The 25681-nt window shown below is 44.4% G+C and overlaps 1 protein-coding gene across 2 annotated transcripts in view; it reads left to right on the top strand.

The window, feature by feature from the left end:
- Window positions 1–6646, top strand: part of WDR59 (WD repeat domain 59) — a 78949-nt gene extending 72303 nt beyond the window's left edge. For both annotated transcript variants that reach the window (XM_024556076.4, XM_045191822.3), the window contains 3 exons: window positions 33–159; window positions 538–680; window positions 5256–6646. In XM_024556076.4, coding sequence (XP_024411844.2) covers window positions 33–159; window positions 538–680; window positions 5256–5491 — 506 coding nt within the window. In that variant the 3' untranslated portion in view covers window positions 5492–6646. The remainder of the gene's footprint in view (window positions 1–32; window positions 160–537; window positions 681–5255) is intronic.
- The last annotated feature ends 19035 nt before the right edge of the window (window positions 6647–25681 follow it).

The following is a 25681-nucleotide window of genomic DNA, read 5'->3' as shown; positions in this document are numbered from 1 at the left end:
TCCATTTTTCTTTCCCATCTGACTCTCTTTAGCAGGGAGAGAGATAGAACACCTGTCTTCACCCTGGGGAGAGTCTTCACCAGAAGAAATGCGCTTTGGGAGTCTGACCTACAGTGATCCTCGTGAGCGAGAACGGGACCAGCATGATAAAAATAAAAGGTAGCCACGTTCCCAGGCGAGAGCTGCCGTTTCCTACCCTAGCTCTTAAATTCTTCCAAATTTGACTCTTGCATTTAAAAAGATATATAAAGTGCCATCGGTATTAAGCTTGTTTTTTTTAGATTATTTATTTATTTATTTTAAGAAAGAGGGGAAAGGAGGGAGAAAGAAAGGGAGAGGAACATCGATGTGTGGTTACCTCTCAAGCCACCCCTACTGGGGACCTGTCCCGCAACCCAGGCATGTGTCCTGACTGGGAATCGAACCAGCGACCCTTTGGTTCGCAGGCTGGCACTCCATCCACTGAGCCACACCAGCCAGGGCTAAGCTTGTCTTTTCTTGAAGGAACTGACAGGAAGTCTTTTGAATTTTATCCAGGCTTCTGGACCCTGCCAATACCCAGCAATTTGATGACTTTAAGAAATGCTATGGAGAAATCCTCTACCGCTGGGGTCTGCGGGAGAAGCGGGCCGAAGTGCTGAAGTTTGTTTCCTGTCCCCCTGACCCTCACAAAGGCATCGGTGAGCAAGCATTGTTTTCTTTTCCTGTCGTTATCTGAAAACTTCTATAATCGAACTCACCCATAAGACTTGGAACGAAGTGTTAGTTTCTTGTTTATAAGCAGAAATTCCTGAAGCATTTTGAATCTGTTTTAAGCTTCTGAAAATCCTGACATTTCATGACAAGAGTAAACTTTAATTGTTAATAGAAGTAGTTTTATAAACAATACTCAGACATGGATTGGAAAACGGAATATTTATTCATTTATTCAGCTAGTATCTATCAAGCTCCTCTTAGGCACATTTTTTTCTCTTCATGGAACTCACAGACTGGTGGGGGGAAAAATTAATTAAAAATTGTGCTCAGTATTTAACAGCAAACAAAAAGGATGTTGAGGCAGGGTAAGCAGGGAGAGCAGGGAGGGCGAATTTTAGAAGACGTGTTGAGGTGTATTGTGAAGGCCTGTCCGAGGAGCCGAGGCCTGAAGGGTAAGGAGCCGTCTGCGCAGAGGCAGTGGGAAGGGCGTCCAGGCAGAGGGAGCAGACCTGTGGGAGAAGTGACTTGGTATTTTGAACAAGTGGAGGAAGCCTAGTGTGGTGAGAACACAGTGATTGAGAAGAGTGGCATAAAATTAAAATTAGATAATTAGATTATAATTATAATCTATATTGTATTTGTAAATTAAAAGATGAGTAGGATAATTAAGAACTTCTAAAGTAAAGAATTTGTATCCTAACTCCAGTGGTAAGCTTCAGAGGGCATTAGGAAGTTACTTACTCTGGTTTCCATTTTAAGAGGATCACTGTGACTGTTATGTAAAGAAAAGAGTGGAGGAGCAGGTGCAGAGGTAGGAAGATCATTTGAAGACTGTTCAAGTTGTCAGAGAGACCGATGGCCCAGTCTAGGGCTGATATCAATGGCAGTGGGGAGAGATGGGTGGATTAAAAATAGATGTTAGAGCTAGACTGTTATGACTTACAGACAAGTTCAATGTGGGACTGAAGAAAAGAGACAAAGCTTGGATGACTCCTACGTGTTCAGCTTAAGCAACGGGGTAGATGGTGGTGCCATATTCTAAGATAGAAAGGACAGGAAGAAAATTGAGAGCTCAGTGTGGGACAGTCAGACATGGCGTGTGACAGACATGTCAGACTGTAGAAGTCACGTAGGCAGTCAGATGTGAATTTGGAGTTCAAAGGAGAGATTGGGCTAGAATTAGGAATTTGGGATCTTCAGCACATAAATAGTATTTAAGCTATGAAAATGGGTGCATTTCCCTGGGAGCTGGTGGTGGGGAGGGAGAGTCTGGGAGAGCAAATAAGAGAGTCCACCCACCCTGGGCTTTGAGAGGAAAGTGGTACGTGGAGCTTGAGGCTTGGAAGCAGAACCAGAAACAGGGACTCAGAAGGAGTCACTGCCCTGCCCAGTGTGGCTTGGTTGGCTGGGCGTCATCCCACAAAGCAGAAGGTCACCAGTTCGATTCTCAGGGCATATGTCTGGGTTGTGGGTTTGGATTCTGGTCAGGGTGCATTTGAGAGGCAACCGATCAATGTTTCTTAGATCAATGTTTCTCTCCCTCTTTTTCTCCCTCCCTCCCCTCTCTCTAAAATAAGTAAATAAAAAATCTTTCTAAAAAAAAGAATGAGCCACCAATGATCAAGACTGGTATGAAAGAAGCTAAGGGAAGAGAAGGTTTTCAAAGGCTGAGATGAAAGACTGCTGAAAGGGGCGGGCTGGACACACATTGATTCCTCTCTCCTTTAAGTGTCAGTGTAGAGCTGTTCTGGAAGGGCATAACCACGCCAGGACATGTAATGTTGGCAATAAAACTTGGGGCCTGGGAGGTAGATATGTTAGTGCCTGATTTTATAGGGCCTGAGAGAGCTGACCCCCAAACTGGTAGGCAGAAAAACAGTAAGACACATGGCAGAACCTCCAGATGGCTCAGGAATTAGGGGTACCTGGTACCTCTGGAAGTGGCACGAAGGTGAGATTGAAAACTGGAGTATTGTTTGGTGGCCTTTGTGGGGTCCCAGGTCCCTGCTGGTTTGCAGAGCAGGTCCCTACCCTTCCTCTACTCCAGCAGAAAACTGGAGGTTCATTTGCCAGAGAAGGGAAATGCATTTCCAGATTGAAAGAGCCTACCCAGCACCTAGCATGAGGAGTGAAGAAAGACCTAGGATGAAGAGCAGACCCCAGCAGCTCCCAGAGACAGAGTACAGGTTACGCACAAGGGGCCCTTCTTGGAAGCAGTGAACTAGACACTGGAAACTAGATGACAACGCAGCAGTACCTTCAGATCTCAAGAAAATGACTTCTAACCTAGGATTCTGTGCCCACATGACCAGTCGAGTGTGAGCGTGAATGTGCAGCCTATTCAAAGGGGGGGAATAGATCCAACCCGGGGAGCCAGGGAGTCAGAGCGACAGTGAAGGGAGATCTGCGTGGCTGGCAGACCCGGAGGTAGGCCGGTCCGGGTTGGAGTTTCTGGAGTGGTGCCTCCAAGAAGAGAAAACTGGAAAAAATATCTCGTGTATTTCAGTGTTCAGTGTCTTTATAGAAGATTCAGATATTTAAGGGAGAGTTTAGAGATGAATTATGGATAATTCATAGCAGACTAAACAGATGAACAAAACAAGGCAGTTACCAACTCCAGGAAACATAAAATGTGCGAGACAGGGGAAGTTGTCATGGTACATGGCTTGAATTACGCTCACCTAGATGAATAGTGTGAACACAGAACAGCAGTCCAACCAAATGGTTATAGAACTGTCTGGGGCAGATGAGGGGCAGGTGGGGTGGGTATGGTTGGGGGGACTGGGGAGTGAGACACTCCCACTGCACGAAGTCAGTAGGTAATGCTTAACTAATAGATAATGTGAAAACTAAGAAATAGCTTTATAAGCAGGTTGTTTAGAGACAGGGAGGTAAAAGCAAAAGAAACAGTTAAATGGGTTGAAAGGTGTTTTTTCCTCGGGAGTGCTGGGGGTGGACAGCAATGCTGGTTTTGGTGATGTGACATCACCAAAAGTATATGGAATATTTCACTCTTCAAGTCGTGTGTGTATAGCTAATAAGCATAGCTATTGTTAAACCACCAATCATCAAGCCAGTTCAATTTGGCTCACAATTTACCTTAACGAGGACTACTGTAAAATTTTCTCTGATGTGACTGTGCATTTAAAAAGTATTTGGTGGTGTTTTTAAGATGGCCAGTTGTCTTGAAGCAAAGGAACTGCCTGTTAAGTAAGACAGGAGGAACAAACTGAGGGAGACTTGAAGATTGGTGGCAGAGGGACGAAGGGGCCCCTCTTGGAAGGCTTTTGTTCTCTCAGGCAAGTGAGGGAAGAGGCCGTCAGGTGACAGAGGGGAGCAAAGGCGTGAGGGAGGCGTTTTGGGTATGTGGCTGGGGTATGACGTGGCCACCTAGGGAGTGGAAGAGAAACAGAATCAGACCACCACACAGCGCTGTGAGACACACCGTCTCTCAGGCCCGCTCCGGGGCAGACGCGGAGCAGGCAGGTGATGGGGTCAGCCAGGGTGGAGGTTTTACCACGTGGTACCGTGGAGGGAGAGAAGGGCAAAGGCGTTGAGCGTATTTGCCAAAAAGTGATGATAAAGTTGGACCATATAATTCAGGCTACCACCTAAGGGGGGATTGCCACCAGAGGGGGGCTGATGGGATGAAAGTGAACGTGAAGGCGGTAGACTAGAGGTGAGAGGACACTGACCTGAGAGGTCCGTTGTGCAGAGGGTTAGTGGCGTGAATTTGAAGACACCAGGGATCATGCTGAAAATTAAGGTGGAGAGAAGATTGATAACCAAAAGAAGTTTTCAGTGTTTGGAAGTGTCACAGTAGGTGACAGCTGAGAAAAAGAGGAAAGGCTGGTGAAGCCAGGGGGCATTAGCCTCAAGAAGAAAAGTGACAGTATGGAGGCAGTAATGGGACATGGTGCCCACCCGTCCTGCTCCTGCTTCTCCTGAGAAGAGTATAGAGAACACAGGTGAAGGTTTACACTGGAGGTGGCACTAGGGTGGGCGGGGGATGGGATTAGCCCTCAGGGTCTCTTCCAGGAGGCTGGGAACCAGTCATAGCAGGCCGGCCCTGGCATCTTGCCCAATGTTGCGGGGCACTGCGGGGGCCTGACCTGCTGCTTGGTCATTGGCAGGCAGGTAGGAAAGAGACAGGAAGATCAACTAGCTCCCATCTGAGTGTTTACCGAGTCCTTCAGTTCTTTCAACACACGCCGTTCGTCGCCTTCTGTGTGTCAGGCCCCTGCAGCAGTTGAGGGTGGGAAGAGGAATGAGACGCTGCAGGCGCTGGGGGTTCGACCAGGCTCTGCGAGCCAGGCACCCGCCGCACCTGCTGCCTGCACCCTGCCGCGCAGGGACAGCAGCTCCTCTCTCTAGCACTTCAGGAGACTGTAAAAGAAGGTGTTCTGCTCGTTAAAAAAAGAAAATTGAAAGTCACTGGCCTAATAGGATGCTACAGAGTCCTAAGGTGTGTTCATCTTCCTTAGCTCACAATGCCCAGTTTGCTTTTGCAGAACTGAACTCACGTGTCTCTTGTTTTGGCCATCCCCACCCGTTTCCAGAGTTTGGCGTGTACTGCAGCCACTGCCGGAGCGAGGTTCGTGGCACGCAGTGCACCATCTGCAAAGGCTTCACATTCCAGTGCGCCATCTGCCACGTGGCAGTTCGGGGATCGTCCAATTTCTGCCTGACCTGCGGGCACGGGGGACATACCAGCCACATGATGGAGTGGTTTCGGACCCAGGAGGTGTGTCCCACCGGGTGTGGGTGTCACTGCCTGCTCGAAAGCACTTTCTGAACTTCCAGACCGAGGGAATTGTAGGGAATCCCAGAGGAGCCCACAAGTGCCGCATGACAAACTCTCTGCCAGGAGAGAGGCCGCAGAACCCATTCCTAACTACACTGGGGTATGTTCCCCTCGCCAGCTGCATGAGCCTTGGCCCTCTCTTCAGCGTGGTTGTTGGTGGCATGGATGTCGCTGGAGGTGGATGAGGGCAGGTGTGCAGAGCGGTGTAGCCAAGTAGAAGTTTTCTGGAAGAAAAGCACCTGCCTCCTGAGCCATGTTAACTTTAAAGCTGTTAACCTTAAAAGTTAAAAGCATCCTTCCTGATGCCATTAAAGAGACCAGGGTCAGATACAAAGGACAGTCTCCTGAGCCAAAGGACAGTGGACATTAATTTAGTTGACAAGCGGGCCTATGATATATACGTTGGTACATTTCATGAGCTGATGGATAGTGGTCTTTTAAAATAGAATACTTAAATTGTAAATAAAAGGTGTACATAAGGGTTCTTAAGATGTATTTTTTTGTTCATTATTTCTCTTCCAGTTGCTCTCTCTTGGCTAATAAAATTCTAGTAATTGTTTTTTAAAAAGAGGAAGTTGAATAATGATTTAGTGAATCTTTTTCTTACCCTACTTCTAATGGAAGTTAACTCTTGGACAGAAACAAATGAGTGCTCAGATTTTCAAAGGAAATGCTGACTTACTTTCGTCATCTGGCAGAAGAAAATAGAATTTGACTTTTAAGGTTCTTCTCACCCCCAAGAGTGTCTGAATGGTTTCTTTCGGCAGAAGGAAAATGAGGTGGCGCCCTGGTAGCTGAGGTAACAGTCTCCGTGGGCGCTGTACAGGCTGGTCGAGTCTGGCTGGTGCCTTCACTCTTCATACGGGCTTCTTCACAGACTCCGTCCCTTGTGTATCTGCGTTCCAGCGCTCACGACTCAGATGTCCACCAACCTTCAGCATCGTTTTCAACACTTTGTGTTTTGTGTGTGCCAGGAAAAAGAAATCTTTTTGATATTGCTACTGAAGTTTATATTTGTTTCTTAGACTTTTACCCTTTCAAATTGATTAACTTAAGAAACATAGCTACACGTGTCACTATGTGTTGTGCATCACTGTGTTTTAAACTATGGGTCAGGACTCATTAAAGGACTGTGAAATCAATTTAGTGGGCAAAAACCAGCATTACAAAAATGGGATCAAGTAGAAGAAAAATGATCGGAATGACCATTCATGGTTAGGGTGAGTATCGTTCTGTGTAACTCGTTTAGGAGCGTGTATGCAAAAACCTGCCCACGCGTAGAGTGGCTCACAGAGTAAATTCACTTCTTACCGAGGCTTGTGGTCGGAACATTTTCAAAACACTGTTTTAGATGAGGTTTACACTTTGTCCCTTGTTGCTTGGCGCAAAACCACGTGATGTAAGAAAGCCTAGGTCCCGCACAGTGAGAGCCAGGGACTCAACCCTGCGCTTTGCTCCGAGGTCACATGCGCAGAGTGGACCCAATAATGAGGTGCAGCAGGCACATGGGGGGCTGACAGAGGAGGCAGCCGAGGAAACCTGAATTTGTTCTCCTGGCCTTTCACTTGCTGGTGTTGACGCTGCTGTCACGGCGATCACAGAGTAGATTGACCATTTTCAGTGACGTGAAGGATCTGTTGTGTTCCTCTGAGAAATCACACTGTCTGCAGAGAACAATCCTTCCCTGTTCCCCACTGTTCAGGCTGATATAAAAATGTGTTCCTATCTGTATGTGTTTATTGTCTTAGTTTATATGTTTATAGGAATCTTCTAAACTGAAAAAACCCTTAATAACGGGTATGAAGAACTTGAAAGCTTAAAACATTATATAATGTCTTCTTTTTTAAATTAAAGTTATCGGGTGACATTGGTTAATAAGGTCATACAGGTTTCAAGTGTAGATTTCTATGATACTAGATCTGTATATACGCTCTGTGTGTCTACCACCTGAAGTCATACCATCTCTGTCTTTTTTCAACATACATATTCCTTTTGAATTAATTTCTGAGTTATGAGAACAAAAGCCTAATAATTTAAAAATATTCACTATTGGAAACATGTCGGTCTGGGTGTTGGCCATGGTCGGTGTTCTGTATGTCTCAGAATAGATTATTACAAGCACCTAAGTTTTTTTTTGTTTGTTTGTTTTGAAAAAATAATACAAGATATGTTCCCAAGTACCCTTGACCTTGGCAAAGAAAGCAGAGCTAGCAGCCTTATGTGTGCACCAGAAAAAAACGTTGCTTAGGTGGCTTGCCGAAAGAGCGGGGGAGGGCTGAGCCTTCTGGGTAACCGCCAGCTTGGCTTTGTTCCCCTGCGCGCAGGCCCCCATAAAACACAAGAACTTAGCGCTTTCCTTGGTAACGCCCCGTAGACAGAATCAAGGTTGCTTTAACTTTTTTGGGAAAACTTTCGCCTGATATAAAAATGCAGTCAGTCTGAGGTGCCGAGTTCACTTACTGGGAGCTTCTTTCCTTAGTGTTCGGTGACTCCCTGGGTGGCTGGCAGAGTGTAGGGGAAAGCTGGTTCCTTTACAGCGGCTTAAGCAGCAGGAGCTTGAGGGAAAGGCAGGAGTCAATTGTTTTGTCAGAAGACCGACACTGATGGGTGGGGGAGCTCGGTGGTGGTCTCTCTGCAACAGAACAATTTCTTAGAAGATTGATTTTGCTACCGGTGGAAAACAGTTCAGAAAACAGGGTTATAAATAACACCGTCTACTTTATGGCTTACTGTTTCATGCCTTCCTCAGAGGTGGAGCTGGCACCAGGGTCTCATACACGCACTGAAAGGACAGGTCCTGGGGGAGAACACACACGCCCCTTAGCTTCCTCGTTCTCCTTCAAGCTCACTGTCCTCGTCAGAACGAGGACTACATCGATCCGGTTGGCATTCATACTACTGGCACATTTATTTCACCACAGTATTGCTGACTTGGCATTTTCCCTCAAGTCTAAGAAGGTCTGATTTAACTCACCAAGTATTTGCCGTGAGACGCGCACCTGGACAGAGGCGAATGTAAAGAACGTGGTCTCTGCCCCACCAGAGTGTAGACTACAGCAGGAATTCAGGTGTTTACAGAAGCGCTTACACCGAGGTGTGCGGGAGCAAGGTGTCACGCCCTGAGGGCAGAGATTGTACAGAGAAAGAGGCTTGGCTGAGTTGAAGGGTGAGTGTTCTTCAGGTGAGGAAGAGAGGAAAGGGAAGGATGGGAAGGGCTAAGGCAAGGGTGGACAAGCAAGCGTGGCACTTGGAGGCACTGTACGTGGTTTCTTACAGGTGAGGCTCGGGCTGGCGCGGAAAATTGAGGCTGGGGAGCAGGGCAGGGGTCGGCACTGTGGGTCCCAACGGTGTGCCAAGCTTTACCTGTAAGCGAGGTCTTGTCCGCCTTTTATTATCTACCAACTGCATAAGGGATGTTCCGCACAAATACAGAGCACCGATTTTAACTGTTTAAAAATCACTAACAGAGGGGTGGGGGGGGAGGGAAGGGGAGAAAAGGCATACAACTGTAATTGAATAACAATAAAAATAAATTTCAAAAAAAATCACTAACAGAAATGTTTAAATCAGTCACACCAGTCATCATCAAAGAGCATATCTTTGGCTTGATGATGTGTGACGTAAAGGATGGGTGAGGTTCTGTGTCTGGTCTATTTTAATTTTTACTCTCTTTTCCCTGTTAAGTAGGAAAATCCCAAACGCGTGATGACAGGTCATTGAGGATGCAAACAAGTGTTTGGTGGTTATTAAACACTAATTGGTGTTTTCTGTCTACAGTCTCTTGAAAGTCTTAATATTATTATAAAATTCTTGATATTTTTGATTTAAACATGGATAATAAATTATGGAGAGATTTTCCCGTGAACACTTCATTCAGCATTTTGTCCAATGGGCAAAAAATGATCACATTTCTCAGAAGCTGAAAAAGCAATAATTGGACTCTCATTCCCCTTTTTTTTCCATTGCAGCATTTGGCTGTTCCTTTAAAGATATGCCCAGTGATAATGTCATCTGTTCCTTTCTCTAATCAAAGAAAATCATCAGATTTGGGGAAGACTTAAATATTTGTCAACAGGTTAAACCATTAACCTGTTGAGTTGTCGAAGTGAAACTGGGAAAGTCAGTCAGCACTCATGCTGCCCGTCACACCAGAACCCATAAGTAGAGACAAGGATTGAATCTTTATGGGAGCTCTATTCAGTTGCCGGGCTGTCTGAGAAGATGTTGGGTTATATACCCTAAAAACTCTCTTAACATCTTATCTCAAGCCAACCTTTTTTATAAGGAAAAGAAAAGGGCAGGTAAGGGGTTTGGAATTCGGGGGAAGAGGCTAATCAGATAAAAGTTGCAGTCTGGTGGTATTCCTAGCATCCCTTCATCTGCTGACCAGTGATTCTTCAGCTGCATCCTGGTCCGCAATGGCTAAGGTACCATCTTGATTGCTTGCAGCCCTCCTGGGGGACAAAGGCTGAATTGTTGGCAGGCCCCCTGGGGTCAGGGTAGGTCCGGTCCTGCATTCCAGTTCCTGGAGCAATAGCTTTCTACACGCATTAATCACTAAGCCTATTAACTATAACTAAAACTAAAAAAATTTTTATTATTGTTTTTAAAGATTTTATGAGGGGAAGGGAGGGAGAAAGAGCGGGACCTGACCTACAACCCAGTCATGTGCCCTGACTGGGAATCAAACCAGCACTACTATACAGGACACATGGACAAAATCAAGGGGGAGAGTGGAGGTGGGGAAGGGAGGGGGGTTCGGCTGGGATGGGGTGGGGTGGAGGGATGGGGAGAAAAGGCATACAACTGTAATTGAACAACAATAAAAATTAAAAAAAAAAGATTTTTAACTCTTTCGAGTTTCCCCATCAGAAGGACATTTGGGTTGTTTCCAGTTTTCAGAATTGACTTTTGAAAATCATTTTCTTAGTTTCTTTAAAAACAAAGATTTTTACTACGATCAGTGAAACAATATAAATAAATAAAATTAATTATCTTCCTGTGGTCTCCCCAGCAGCCAGCTTATTCTTACATACTTTTCTCTCATACAGATGTGCAAATACTACAAGGAATTTTTTGTATGTAGAAAAATGTGGGTTTGTGCTTTACACTACAATTAGCTTCTCCCTTGAAAATACGTTACAGCATTCCTCCAGTAATGGATGTAATATAAAAGAATACCTTTCCGTTTGATCTTTGAAATATCAAAACCGGATATGGTAGTGTGCCAGGACTTCCCTGGCCCTCTGAGCAGAGTATAACTGCTAATCCTGGAAATAACACAAGAGACAACCAGAGCACTCTGAAAGGTGAACTGGTGAGGGACGCCGGCACTGGAGGAATGACGTAGAGGGAAGCTGTTTTATAACCCTCCACCCAAAAGAAGAAAGTGACCTGTGTCCAGCATTTCATGGTCCCCAACCTAGCAGTAGAAGGCAGCCCAGGAGGAAGGAGAGCCCCACCAATGCCAGCTGAACTGGGCAGCCCCAGGAAGAGGGATTGGCTGACATCCAGTAGCTGGGCAGTCCCCTGTTTAGGGTCAGCAGCTAGGGAGGCCCTCTGGTCTGAGACTCCTCCCCACTGAAAGACAGCTGGGGACCTAACACTCTCCTTGCCTTTTGGACCTGAAAATCCCCTCCCCTACTGAGACACCAGGTGGCTGGGGGAAATGGCGAAGGATCTCTCACCAGACCCAGTGCCTGGCTCAGAAAGCCTCATTGTCCCCATGTCCCTGGAGGTGCCAAGCAGCTGGCCTACAAAACTCCTTTGGCCCCTCAGGCAGCACCAGTGGGAGCCCCAGGGGCACCCCCAGTGGCACCCCCAGTGGCACCAGATAAATTAACCAGACCAGAGTGACACCACAAAGGCTCTGAGAATCACAGCCCCCAAAAGTAGGCCAAGCCCACTTACCAAAGGTAAACCTCAACAGGGTGATTACCTGCTAAAGTATTGAACGCAAGGTTTAAGTAGGACCCGGAATCTCCTAACCTAATAGCCAAAATGTTCAGGAAACAATTGGAAATCACATACTATACCAAGAAACGACGATCAGAACTTGACTGAGAAGGACAGTCGGTCGGTGCCGACGCTGCAGTGAGTACATGTTAGAATTACTTGACAAGGATTTCGAAGCGGCATCATAAAAAAGCTTCCACAACCCTTTACACACTCACGTGAAACAAATTTAAAAGATAGAAAATCTCAGCAAAGAAATAGAACTTATAAAAATAACTAAATGGAAATTATAGAACTGAAAATAAATTTTAAAAACTTGCTGAAGTCAAATGTAGAGTGGAAATGATAGAATAGAATGAACAAAATTGGGGATAGAATTTAACCAATTAGAACAGAGAAAAAGTTACTGGGATTAAAAAAAGCAATCAGAGCCTTAGGGACAGTAACAAAAGATACAACAGTTGTATCATCAGAGCCCCAGAAAGGGGCCCCAGAAGAGAGAGGAGCTGGAAATGGCATTCAAAGAAATAATGTCCAAAGACTTCGTAAATTCAGTGAAAAGCATAAACCTATCCATTCAACCAGTTGAGATTTATTTGTTGTTTTAAATTTATTAATTAGTCCAAATAGGATAAGTCCAAAGAAATCCATGTCAAGACACATCATTATTAAACTGAGAACTAAAAGAAAAAATTTTGAACGTACCAACTGAAATGACAATGAATTTCTCAGAGTAAACCACGGAGGCTTGAAAGAAGTGGACACAGCACTGAGCAGTATGGCTCAGTTGGTTGCGGGTCATTCCACAAAATGAAGAGGCAATGGTTCAATTCCTGGTCAGGACACAGGCCTGGGTGGCGGATTCAGTCCCCGGTCAGGGCGCATATGAGAGGCAAAAGGGATCAAAGATCATCTCCCTTTCTCTCCCTCCCTTCCCCTCTCTCTAAATAAAATACATAAGAGGGGATAACAGTTTTTCAAAAGTTGAAAGAAAACTGTCAGCCTAGAATTATGTATCTGTCAAAATTACGCTTCAAGGATGAAGGGAATTTTGCCACTAGCAGACTTACCTGAACGCACGGCTACAGGCAGTTATTCAGACAGAAATGAAGATAAAAGAAGGGATGTTGGAGCAGCAGGAAGGGTGGGCAATGGGGAGAGCAGAAATGTGGGCACATATAATAATAATTGTGAGTTATATAACTCATATTTGATGATTGAAACAAATTATAACACATTTGGTACCCCAAAAATGATATTCAAAAGTGGGGAAGGTAAAGGGACCTAAATGAAAGGAAGGTTTCCACACTTCACCCAAAGGGGTAAAATGTTAATACCAATAGACTAGTAAGTCACGTGTATATTGTAATACCCAGAGCTACCACTAGGGACACTATACAGAATGATACATGCAAAAACACAGAAAACATAAAATGGTACAGCCAGTGTAGAAAAGAGTATGGATGGCATTCATCAAAAAAATCTAAATTAGAGTTGTCGTATAATTCTATATAGAATTATCAGCAATACCACTCCTGGGTATGTACCAAAGAGAATTGAAAGCAGAGTCCCAAAGAGATATTATTCATAACAGCTAAAACGTGGAAGCAAACCAAATGCCCATCGATGGATGAATGGATAAGCCAAATGTGGTATATTTATACAATGACATTATTCAGCCTTAAAAAAGGAAGAGAATCGTGCAATATGCTAAAACATAGACGAGCCTGGAGGACATTATGCTAAATAAAATGAACCAGTCATAAAAAGACAAATACTGTATGATTCCACTTACATGAGGTACTTCGTATAGTGAAAACCATAGGGAGAAAAAGTGGAACGGTTGCTGCCTGAGGCTGAGAGGAGGAGAGAGTGGGAAAGTGTTGTTGAATGGACTTGGTTTCGGTTTTGCAAGATGAAGCATTTGGAGATGGACGGCGGTGATGGCTGCGTGACTATGACTGTCCCCAATACCACTGAACTGCACACTTAAAAATGGTGACAATAGTAAGTTTTATGTGACGTGTATTTTACCACAGTAAGAAATCGGAAAGAAAAAAAACTATAAATAAATCAAGATGAGATTCTAAAAATCTTCAAGTAACCCACAGGAAGACAAGAGAAACAGGAAACAGAAAACAAACACCCAAATGGCGGGTTTGTAATAGCCCGCTGGAATTGGCCCAGGTGTCTGTCAATCAGTGAATGGCTAAATGAACTGCAGAACTAGGGGTACACGTAACCACCTGGATGACTTCCGTAGGAATTGTGCTAAATGAAAAAAGCCCATAAATGTTGCATTCTGTATGATTCTCACTATATACCATTCTTGAAATGACCAAATTATAAAGCTGGAGAACAGTGTTCAAAGAATAAGAAAAGTGATAAAGAGTTTGGAAACCATATAAAATGAAGAATTAGTCCTGGCCTGTGTGGCTCAGTGGATTGAGTGCTGGCCTGTGAACCAAAGGGTTGCTGGTTCAATTCCCCGTCAGGGCACATGCCTGGGTTGCTGGCCAGGTCCCCAGTAGGGGGAATGCAAGAAGCAACCACACGCTGATGTATCTCTCCTTCTCTTTCTTCCTCCCTTCTCCTATTTCTACAAAGAAATAAATAAAATATTTAATTAAAAAAAAGAATTATAAAAATTGGAAAGTTTTGACCTGGCAAAGAGAAGATGTAGAGAAGGCATGAAATATTGACTTATAATGGCTAGTTTCCCGTTCTAATTTTAATTTTTTTAGTCTGATCCCTTATAGTGGTTGGAATTATTTGCCAGTAATACTATTGGTGGTTGGAAAGCAGTTAAAACTTTCAGGAGTAGATGATACATGTGATCGTCTGCCATCACTTTCAAAATACACAACTAATCCTGGGAGACTGGTTATCACCTCCCAAACCAGACGCCAGAAGTTCCCAGTGCCGCCACCAGAGAAGGTGCCTGCTCGTACATGGCAGGGCCCACAAGTAAACTCAGATTGAACGAACAGAAAATCAGGTGAGAAAAGCACAGACATGAGTTTCATAAAAATACTTTTTTTACAGTAGTGTAGATCTCAAACAGTCTCCAATTACTGCCTTTACTTTGCTTCATTAAGTGGAGATATAATATAAAGGTTGAGAAAACAATTAGAAATGACGTATCTTTTCTTACTGTGCTCAGCTTTTTGCTGTCACCGTTCTGGATTGCCATTCAAGAAAGCACTCTCTCACTCCGTGCTTGCAGAAGGTTGGGAGGTTTGCAGGCACGACTGGCCCATGCTGCTGGGCGCTCTGGCACCTTTGTGTCCAAGTGGGGGATAACTCAGGTTCCCAGGCTGGGGCCAGACCAGACATTGCTTTCTCCTGTTACGTTCTCAGTGTGGAGAGAATCGATGGAGAGCGCCCTCAAGACTGTCTCTGTTTCTTCTTCTTTTCTTAATGAAGATCAGAAATGGAAGAAAGGGAGAAGAAAATCAACGCTGTACCTCAAATAGGTGGATTTTCTTTTCTATCAGCAGAATGTCCCAGAACTAATATGCTTAATGGCTTTAAAGGCTTGAATCCATCTGTATCCTAAAGGAATCAAACACTTTTTCTTCTGTAAACATTTTAGACACATTTGATCCAATAGATCTTAAAGATACACTCTGCCTTGTTTTCCTCACAAAAGGCTTTGACGGAGCTGGAAATCCTGAAGTAGAGATGACCTAAGGAGCTCAAAGTGGAATTTTAAGAGCACAGAACTTTCTCAACGTTTACATCTGTAAAGCTGAGAAATTACACTAGGTGGCAGCAGAGATCTAGATTTGGTGAATCACATTCATTTTTTTTTTTTTTCACTTTGAAATAAGGTTGAGGATGAAGTTTGGTCCGCACTAGTCTATACCTGTTCCTCTGGTTGTGAAATGAAGGATCTACTCACTTGTGATTCACCTTAGAGTCATCGATCCAGTGATTGGACATCAGAAAAGTACCATCAGAAAAGCAAAGCCCTTTGAAATCTTGCCTGTCACCCTCTTAAGTAGGAACATTTCTCACACATTATGGCTAAAATCTGAGCTTTTAACATTAATTTTACATTACATTTAAAATGAGGACCCCAGCTACAATGTGGTTGTTCATGAGGACGTGGATGTGGAGGAGGTCGCAGCAGTCTAGGAGCCTGGTCAGTAAGGTGGTTCAGAGAATTCCACCAGCATCGACTCTAGAAGCAAATGAGAAAGGCAGAAGCTGAACAAAGGAGAAGATAAAATAAAAGCATTAAGCTGAAGTCAGGTAGCTGTCTTTTTTCTGCACTTTTACTATTTCCACACTGACCTCCACACGGGGAAACAGCCCGTTTTACGGTCGGTGAAACCAAGGCTCAGAGACTTCGTGCTCAAGGTGGCAGAAGGAATGGCGAGGCTGGGATTGGAACACGGCTTTCCTGTAGTTCGGCCTGACGTTCGCTGTGACACGCCTTTATACCAGGAGGGGTGTGCAGCGAACCTCAGACTGAGGGCTCACTAGGAAACGTGCCTATAAGATTGGCCGATAAAACAGAGCTGAGATGGGTGATTCATGTCACATAATTGCATTAAATCAAGATTTTAAAAACACTCAACAAATGATGGTCATGGATTCAGACTAAAAAGATAAGGTTTGTGAAGGGTGAGCGCACAGTCTGAAGTTAGAAACAACCAATTGTAGAAGTTCAGGATGAGGGAATTCATGTGAAAGAGACCTGGAAATTTTAGCTGTGTGCTCAACATGGGCCAAAAATGTGCATTTGTAGCCAGAAAGTCATTGAACTCTTAGACTTTCCTGTCTGGATGGGGAGAGGTAATCAGCCCACGTGTAGTCCCTTCTGTTCCATTCTGGGGCATTTTACAGGAACAGTGTTCAAAGAATAAGGAAGGTGGTGAAGAGTTTGGAAACTATATAAAATGAAGAAATTATTACAAACATTGGAAAGTTTTGACCTGCCCAAGAGAAGCTTTAGAGAAGACATGAAACACTGACTTACAATGGTGGAAAGTAAATTAGATCTATTCTGTCGTTCCAGAAGTCAAAAGTAGGATTAACGGAAACAGATCACAAGGAAATAGATTTCGGCTCAGTATCAGGGGTAGCAGGAAAAAAAATAACTGATTGCTATGACATTTGTAATTTACATATCTCATTTTAGAGTATTTCTATGTAGGAAAATAACCCCGATGAGCTTCTTTGAGTATGAAAGGTGAGCTGCCTCTGGTGTGGTCAGAGGGGAGAAGATACAAAAAATAAGTGGTCAATAGTCCTCTCTAATAAGATGAGAGGAATTTTTATGTTCCCTGTGGAGCTATGGGAAGAAGGGAGAAAGGTGAGGAGTGGTGGGGGAGAGCAACCTGGCAGAAAATGCAGCCCCTGGTGTGACACCTGAGTGAGAAACAGGCTGAGGTGGGGAATGGCTGGACAATTTCTTGGCTCAGTGACCCTTTACGTTCAATTGGACGTTATTTCCTACTCTGTGCTGTAATTGCCCTCAGCTGCTGCTAACCCTACAGGCAGCCCGCTGCACACAGTGAGTTTGTGTCCTGAGGGTTTGGGGGGATGAAAAGAGAGGACTAAGATTCTGGGTGGTGTGAAGTGACTAGTAAGAGAAGACAGTGAAGGCGGGCGCTGAGGTGTGAGCAAACAGACTCCAGCCCGGACTGCCTAGATTAATACTGGTGTCGGTCAAGTGTGTGAGAGCACTGGGGAGGGGTGCAGCCCAGAACTGCCTCCCGTAGATATTCAAGATAAAGGTGACTTCAGCAGGATGGAGGGGTTGGGGATGTCTGGATCACACTGGAGGAGACTTAAAATTGTCCAACAAAAGGTAGTGAGCTCCCCATCACTAGAAGAGTTCTCTTGGTAGCATCTGTTAAAGGTGTTGTAGAGAGAATTTTTGCATTGGTTAGGAGGCTGCACCAGATGAACTATAGAAATCCCGATGAATGAAACTCATGGCCTTTCCCTCTACCTGCCTCATCATGTGCTTTCATTTAAAGATCCACTTTGGGATGGCAAGAATTTAATGTGCCTTAATACGTTAACACTTACATAACAGATTACCTTTTATACATCTGACTCTGCTTTTCTATCCATTCGTTTAACAGGCATCTGTTTCATTTTAGGCATTGTGCCTGCCCTTTGTAGGAGCACATTTGTTAATTGGACATGGTTCCTGCCATTTTATGAGCCTACATTTTAGTATGCACTAAGCTTATTACAACGAGGGCTTTCTGGGTTAGGAATTTGGAGTAGTGGGAATAGCATCTGTGAATCTGGAGACCTTTGCTCTCACCCCAGCTTTTGCCGCGTGACCCTAGGGAAGGCCCAGCCCGTCTGCACATCTGTAATTGCCCATCTGTAAAGTACAGGTGCACAACTCTTCTGGATGCCGCGAACTCCAAAGCCAACGGAGTTTACACATGTAACATGAGGCCGTGAAGCAAACAGATATTATGACACCTTAAGGGGAATTCTCAAGAAAAGCACTTGGCATTAGGCACATGGTGCTGTTCTCTTACACCATGAATTGTATTCTCTTCCATTTTTTTCTTGAAACACAACCTTCAGGATCTTTTGTTCACCGTCCCACGCTGATAGAGTCGCGGTGTGAGAGGTTTTAGTGACACACAATGGACTCCGCCAAAACCATTTTGAGCAGGAAAGAGGTTTATGAAAGTGAAGTCACTCAAACTCTGGGGGAGTGGGGGCCAGGAAAGTCAGGCCGGAGGGCTCACACAGCCAGGGAGAGGGTTGCCAGATAAAATACAGGATGCCCAGGCGAACTTGAATTTCAGTAGGGTCACACCTGATTGTGGTTCATCTGAAGTTCAGATTTAAGTGGGGATCTTGTATTTTTATTTACTAAACCCAGCAACCCAGCCAAGGGTCATGCCTAAATTATACCCCGAGGGGATCCCTGCTGCTCAGCCCCCACTCTGAACACGGCATACCCCCTGCCCCAGGTTCTCCCAGTTTTCGTTCTGGGGCTCACCCTGAATCTGTTCCTGGGTGCCCAGTCTCACTAGTGATCTGGGAAGTGCAAGTTAGGACAGGAGACGGTGTCCGTGTGGCATCGTGCGCAGTGGTGAGAGCCTGGACCCTGTGGCCCGGCCTTGTGACTGCGCCTCGGCCTGCCTGTGTCTGCTAAACTGTGCCTCAGTGTCCCCCTCTCAAAAGTGTGAGTGACAGTACTTACCCCAATGGGGTTGTTTTGAACAATGTTTTTATTTTTTAATTATTTTTATTTTTTCAATTACAGTTGACATTCAGTATCATTTTACATTAGTTAAGGGTGTACCGCCTAGTGGTCGGACATTTGTGTAACTTGTGAAGCGATCCGCCCGGCACCACATGTAGTTATTACATTCCCTTGACCGTGTTCCCTGTGCTATACTTTACCTCCCCTGAACAATGTACTTCAAAATTTCCAATACTGCTTCAAAGTTTGTTATGTTCTGGCTTAGGGTTCCTTCTGCTCCCTTAGCAGGGTCTGCTGGAGAATTAGGGGTCTCCTGCCCCTAATCACATCACCGTCAAAGGGTTTGCTTTGGAAACCCTTGGGACCCAACTCATCGTGTCCTATATCTTCACTTCTGTCCACACAGGAAGTTTCTAAATGCGTTTCACTCAGCCAGGTGATCGAGGACAACAGCAACAGTAATTAGTCATAGGAACAGTGTGTTATGATAGTAGATATGATGTGATAACTAGGGCATTTTACCCCTAGGGTCATCCTCCCCCCGCCCCGAGCCATAACCCCAGACATTCTACAAAACACCTGCTCAGTACTTCTCAGCTGCTAAGGTCATCAAAGGCAGGGAAAGTCTGGAAACCTGTCTCAGCTAAGAGGAGCCAAAGTTACAAGTAAACGTAATGTAGCAACCTGAACAGGATCCTGGAACAGAAGCACGGTAGGGAACGATTAAGGAGATCTGACTAAAGTGTGGACTGCAGTTAATAGTAACGTATCAACATTGGCTCATTCATTGTGGCAAATATAATGTAAGATGTTAATACAAAAGGAGACTGGGTGTGGAGTATATGGGAACTGTCTGTACTCTCTCCATAATTTTTCTGTAAGTCTAAAACTCTTCTAAAGCAAACAAGTTATTTAAATGTATTCGGTAAAGGGTTCACAATTTCTCTTAGTGGCAGGAGTTAGTAACGTCCAAGGCTGTTCATAAGAGGTGAAAAATGGTTGACGATTTACTATGCTCACTTCTCCATTTAACCTGTTCTTGACACCGCCTTTTTCATGTAAATATGCTATATGAATTGTCCTCATTATCACGATTTCAAAGACATGTGCTGACCTTTCTAAACAATTGAATCAGAACTGTAATTATCCCTATGTTATTTGGAGGATAACATATAAATATTGTAAGCTTTCCTTGCCTTAATTCTTAGCTTGACATTTTCAGATCAAGGAGTAATCGGAAAGTGACACCAGTCTCACAGTGCTCAGTATGTAATCTTCCCAAATTAGGCTGAAAAGTCAATCAATCATCTTAGAAATAAGGATGCGCTTTTGAAATGGTGTCCATCCCTGTTACTCCTCTGATCTCATTTAATTGGATCACCGTGTTCAGAAATGACAGGAACCTTTCACTCCTGGGGTGCTGGCTAAGGGCACGTGCGCGCGCTCCCACGCAGAGGAAATACCGTTTCCCACCGGGACGGGCAAAGATAAAAAAGCTGGAAAAACCCAACATTGTAGGTGCGGACCTCTTAGATAACAGCTGGGCAATCGTTCTCCACCTGTTCAGTGCCCATCCCTTTGACTCGATTTGTTCCGTAGATGCAGCTACACAAACGCACAAAGATGTTCGTGTGAGACTGTTGACGTTAATATCATTTATAGAAAAAGTGAAACAACCTGAGCGTTCATCACTGGGGGACCATTAAATAACCCGTGGGGGCGTTCACGCAGTGGAATGCCGCGCCCACTAGCGACACGGTGCAGCCTGTGTGTGCTGCCGTCCATGTGCAGTGAAAGAACACGCTGACGGACTGTGTGTGCGGGGCGGCCCTGTTTCTGTTTCTTACGATATGGACATTTATAAACGCACGGAGAATTTCTGGAAGGATACACCACTCATAGAAATGTTCTCTGGAGGACAGACCTAGAGTGATTCGGGGTGGAAAATAATTTTACTTTTTAATTTGAATTTTTTGTAGGTTGAGTTTTTAATATGTTGTTTTGACTTTTCAATGTAAAAAAACTAATTAAACATCATAAGGTTTCCCTGCCAAAAACAAACAAACAATTTTTAAAAAATATATAAAGGGAAGTTTTGCTGACGGCTCAGTGCTTGGCTGAGAAGAGATTTGCGTATGGAAGGCAGCGGAGTGCAAACCACTGTACTTCCTCAATTTTGTTTTCAACAGGAGTGCTGTGCCTGGGGCAAATGCTTATATGAGTGAAGAAAGCACATACCCAAAGATATGTGCTTGTATTTTTAGAGTTTTATTGAGCAGATTTACTACCGGGTAAATCTGTGGGTGTGTTTTACATTCCAGGTGTGACGTTGCTGTTGCCTGCAAGCCATCAGCCCGTCATTACCTTAAGGTCCCTAGCTCAGTTAACAGGTGCTGCCAACTAAATTCATATTTTACAGGTCCCGCCCTAAAGAGTTTTGTCATTGTGTATATATTACATAGTCCTTGGAGTAATAATGCCACCAAGAAAACTTGGCTCTTCTTCCACAATAGTCTCAAAAGACAATTATAAAAAGTAAAAGAAGAGATTGTACCTCAGACAGGCTAGCTGAAGACCATTTCAAGAAATTTGAATTTCCAGAAGTTTGGAACAATTTGGAGCAAATGATGATAATATATTAAGCAAAAAGGGCATAGTAAAGAACCTATATTTATGTTAGTATTTCAATTTTGTAAAACAAAAAACTGTGCATATATACATTTGTAATCATGGAGTAATAATAATCCTGTTTCCAACTCCAGGGCATCTGCCCCTCCTATACCAAGCAGCTGCCGGGGCTTTGGGCTGCTGGGGGTAGTGCAGACCAGCGCCTGCGTGGCCGTGGGGAAAGTATGTGGCGGCCGGCTCGGAGGGCCGTGCAGGAAGTCCTGGGCACCCGTGGGAGGATGTCTACCCTGGCCCCATGTGAAGGATCTGATTCTGGGGGACCCCTGGAAGCCGAGGAGTTGAACAGGTAGACTGAGTGGGGGGCCGTTACCTGCAAGAATGAAATGAGTGGAGGTTACTACAAGAGATGGGAGATGGATGCTGGGAAGGAGATCACTAAACCCACCATGGGAGGCAGTCATTAATGAGGGGCGACCTATGAGTATTTGGGGACAGGATCCGTTGCTTTTAAAGTGTTTAAGAAAACCCCTGTGGGTACCACCTGGAGGAAGATCACCACGAGCACGTTGAGGGTGAACGGTCAGGCCTGGGGCCCCTTGGGCAGAGGGAGAAGGCTCACGGTGGCATCCGGCCGTCTCAGCGAGAGGGTGCTATGAGGGCCTTGTGACAGGGTTTGCACTGGCGTTGGGTGATTTTGATGGGGTCCGTGGAATTGGAGGTTTGGTCTGAGTTGGATGTTATGTTCTTGTCCCAACTACAGGTCAAAAGTATTCAGAAAAAAAGTGTTACATTGTTGCTGATGTATATATACTATGTAGTTAAACATTGCTGTACCGAACACATGCAGTCTTTTTTGTCCTCCCCCGAAGAATGCAGCAAAACAACTATTTACATAGCATTTGCACTGCACTAGGTATCGTGAGTAATCTAGAGATGACTTAAGGCATATGAGAGGATGTACGTAGATGATATGCAAATACTATGTTATTTTATATAAGGGACTTGAGCATCTGTTGAGTTTGGTACCCTAGAGCCAACTCCCCGCAGGTAATGAAGATAATGGGGATCCAACGTCCACACATCAAGTGCATCGCTCTGCCTCAAGAGTCTTTTAATCTCAAGGATCCATGGGTTTCTCCCTTTCATTCTTGCAATTTATCTGTCAAAGAACAAATCGTTTTTTTCTTCCAATTAGCAAATAAACTCTTGTTTGCAATTTATTTATTGAAGGACATTTGTCCTGTGGGGTTTTCCATTCCAGATTTTGCTGATTACATTCCTATGTATTTTCTGTGAAATGCCAGCTAGGGCTAGAGTAGGGTTTCTAGGCAAAACACAGGACTTCCAGGTACATTTGAATTTCAACTAAACAATGAGCATTTTTTTTTAGAGTAAGTGTGCTTCATGCAGTGTTTGGTCACCTTGTATTTTCATTTACTAAATTGGCCACTGTAATTTAGAGACTTGATCACATTCGGCTTTGGTTTTGACAAGAATACATTCAGTATGGTGTATTTCCATCAGGAGACACATAATATGTGGTGGTTTCCCTTTTTGTGATGTGAAGAGTGACCCATGGATTCAGGTTTTGTCAGCTGGATGCATCCATTGTTACTATAACGCCCCAGCTTTCCACCTGATGGTGTTGGCAGGTGAGGGTCATTGCCCAGAATCATTGCGTTGTTAGGGTGTGCAGAATGACGCTATTCCTTTCTTTCATTCTGTATTCATTAGCCAGTATTCTTCTATAGAGAACTACTCTCCTGTACAGCTTATGGAGGAAAGTTAAGCTCTTTCCTTAAATCTGAATTTTGCAAGCACCTATGAGAGAGCCCTACAAATCTAACAATAAAATCTTGCTGGGAGCTCTGGCTGGTGTGGCTCTCAGTGGGTTGAGTGCCATTCTGAGAACCGAAGGGTCAACGGTTTGATTCCCAGTCAGAGCACCTGCCTGGGTTGCAGGCAAGGTCCCCAGTTGGGGGCGTGTGAGAAGCAACTGATGGATGTATCTCTCACACATTGATGTTTCTCTCCTTCTTTCTCCCTCCCTTCTCCTCTCTCTAAGAGTAAATGAATAAAATCTTTAAAAAATCTCGCTAGGCCCTGGCTGGTGCAGCTCAGTGGATTGAGCGTGGGTTGCAAACCAAATGGTCGCTGGTTCGATTCCCAGTCAGGGCACATTCCTTGTTTGCAGGCTTGGTCCCTGGTGGGGGCCACGTGAGTGGCAACCACACATTCATGTTTCTCTCCCTCCCTTTCCCTCTCTCTTAAAAAAAAACTCTTGCTAGGGATTTAGATAACTCTTATAAGTCCAATAAATCAAAATATACATTTAGTAAGATAAAAATCTGAAAGCATTTCTATACATTAAAAATCAAACATCTACATTTAGAAAATCATATTTTTCTGCATTTAAATGTTGACTGTACACTTAATTAGTTAAACTTTTCTAAGGATTACAATTAAAATTATATGTTAAATTCTCTAGTACATCAGATCATCTGACATGTTTCACTCCAACCACTGAAAACTGAATAAAACCTGTACGAAGAAGTGCAGTGATTATATACCTTTTCACATCAGGGTTGACACAGTTTATATGAAAACTTGATTTCCTCATCATCTGTGTTTATTATTTATGACTTTCTAGGATTGCAAACTAACTAATCCATTTTTTAAAAACTCCTCACCCAAGGATATGTTTACTGATCTTAGAGAGAGAGGAGGGGGGGCAAGGAGAGAGAGAGAGAAAGAAATATCAATGCCACATGGGCCCCAACTGGGGGTGGGACCCCACAACCCAGGCATGTGCCCTCACCAGGGTTTGATCCCACAACCTTTTGGTGTACTGGACAATGCTCCACCCAACTGAGCCATGTGGCTGGGGCCTCATTTATCTGTTTAAGGGGAGCTGAGTAAGCATCTCAAGCTTGTCACCACACCCGAGAGAGATTCAGGGCAATTGGCCAAGAAGGCAGCCGGAACATGGGGACTTGGGTCCATCAAATCATCGATGGATAAGTTCAGGGCTTTTCCGTGTCTGGCTCTCAACTCCACATCTTTGAACTGGGGTTCATTATAAATTTCCTAACCCAGGGCATCACACATTTTGGTCATCTTTCAGATTTCATCCTTACCCATCTTTACTTTCTAATTTAGGAAGATGGAACTTGGTACCTCTTCTCTCACTCCCAGCTAGAGTTGCGGCCAGTCTTGCTGCTGCCTGTAAGAGCTCATTGAACTCTGCTCTCCATATGTTTTGTTTCTGTACCCACCTCATCAGCCCCTATTTCAGAGTTGTTTGTTAACAAATCAAACTTAAAACTCCAAATAAAATGTGTTCCCTGGTCAAGTTTCTCATTCCCTTTTTTTTTTTTTTTCTATTACAGTTGGTATTAGGTCAGAGTTGCTCAAGAAACCAGATGGACACAGTGAGCCAAGGAGCAGGGTTTATTAGCGGGGAATAAGAGGGGAAGTGGAGCCAACCTAAGGAGGTTGGGGAGCCAACCAGGGAGGTTCAGACTCGCTTGGTTGTTCTTAGGGCAGGGTTTTTATGCACAAAAACCTGTGAAGGGTAACAGGTTGGGGTGTCAGAGTCTGATTGGCTAGAGCTGGTTGCTGGGTGCCATTGATACATCTTGTCAGGCTCAAGTTAAAGCTGCATCCCGTTATGCCAGATAGGCTGAGCCCAGACCCCAATCTTAGCCTAGCCCCTGTTTGTCCTGGGTAGGGTCAGCAGGCAGCTTCCCACAGTACAGTTTCCCGCCTGGTGATTTTCCATTCCTCCTAGGCCTGCTTAGGTCTGTCATTTGGCATTCATTATTATTTTACGTTAGTTTCCAGTGTGCAGCATAGTGGTTGGATATTTATATAATTCACAAAGTAATCCCCCCGGTAGATGAGTCTAGTACCCACCTGGCACCACACATAGTTACTACAATAGTATGGACTGTATTCCCTGGGCTGTTCTTACATCCCCCTGACTGTTTTGTAACTACCAATCTGTACTTCCTAATTTCTTCACCCTGTTCACCCAGCCTCAAAGTTTCTCATTCTTGTCGATGTTCTTTGAGGTAAAGAAGTAGCCACTGAGAAATTAAGCAAGTGTCCCTCATGCTAAGTTCTCCATTGAAAAGCCAGGACTATAGCTCAGGACTGCCTTTCCACCATCTTTCTAAGTCCGAAGCAGGCAACCCATGACCTGATGCTGGTGTTTAGTACATGCCTCAGTTGTCTCAGGTGGGTGTCCTGTGTACTCTAACTTGCTACCTTCGCCCCTTCTGTTTCTTCACGTTTGTAGGTGAAAGATCACAGTATTTGCACAAATACTGTGGTGCAACAAATCGATTGTGACATCTGCATACCTCGAACACAAAAGTAGCTTTACCGCCATTGTTCACTCA

The sequence above is a fragment of the Desmodus rotundus genome, chromosome 12 (genome assembly GCF_022682495.2).
Source record: "Desmodus rotundus isolate HL8 chromosome 12, HLdesRot8A.1, whole genome shotgun sequence".
NCBI lineage: Eukaryota > Metazoa > Chordata > Mammalia > Chiroptera > Phyllostomidae > Desmodus > Desmodus rotundus.
The sequence above is the reverse complement of the archived record's forward strand: the minus strand, read 5'-3'. Positions and strand labels throughout refer to the sequence as shown.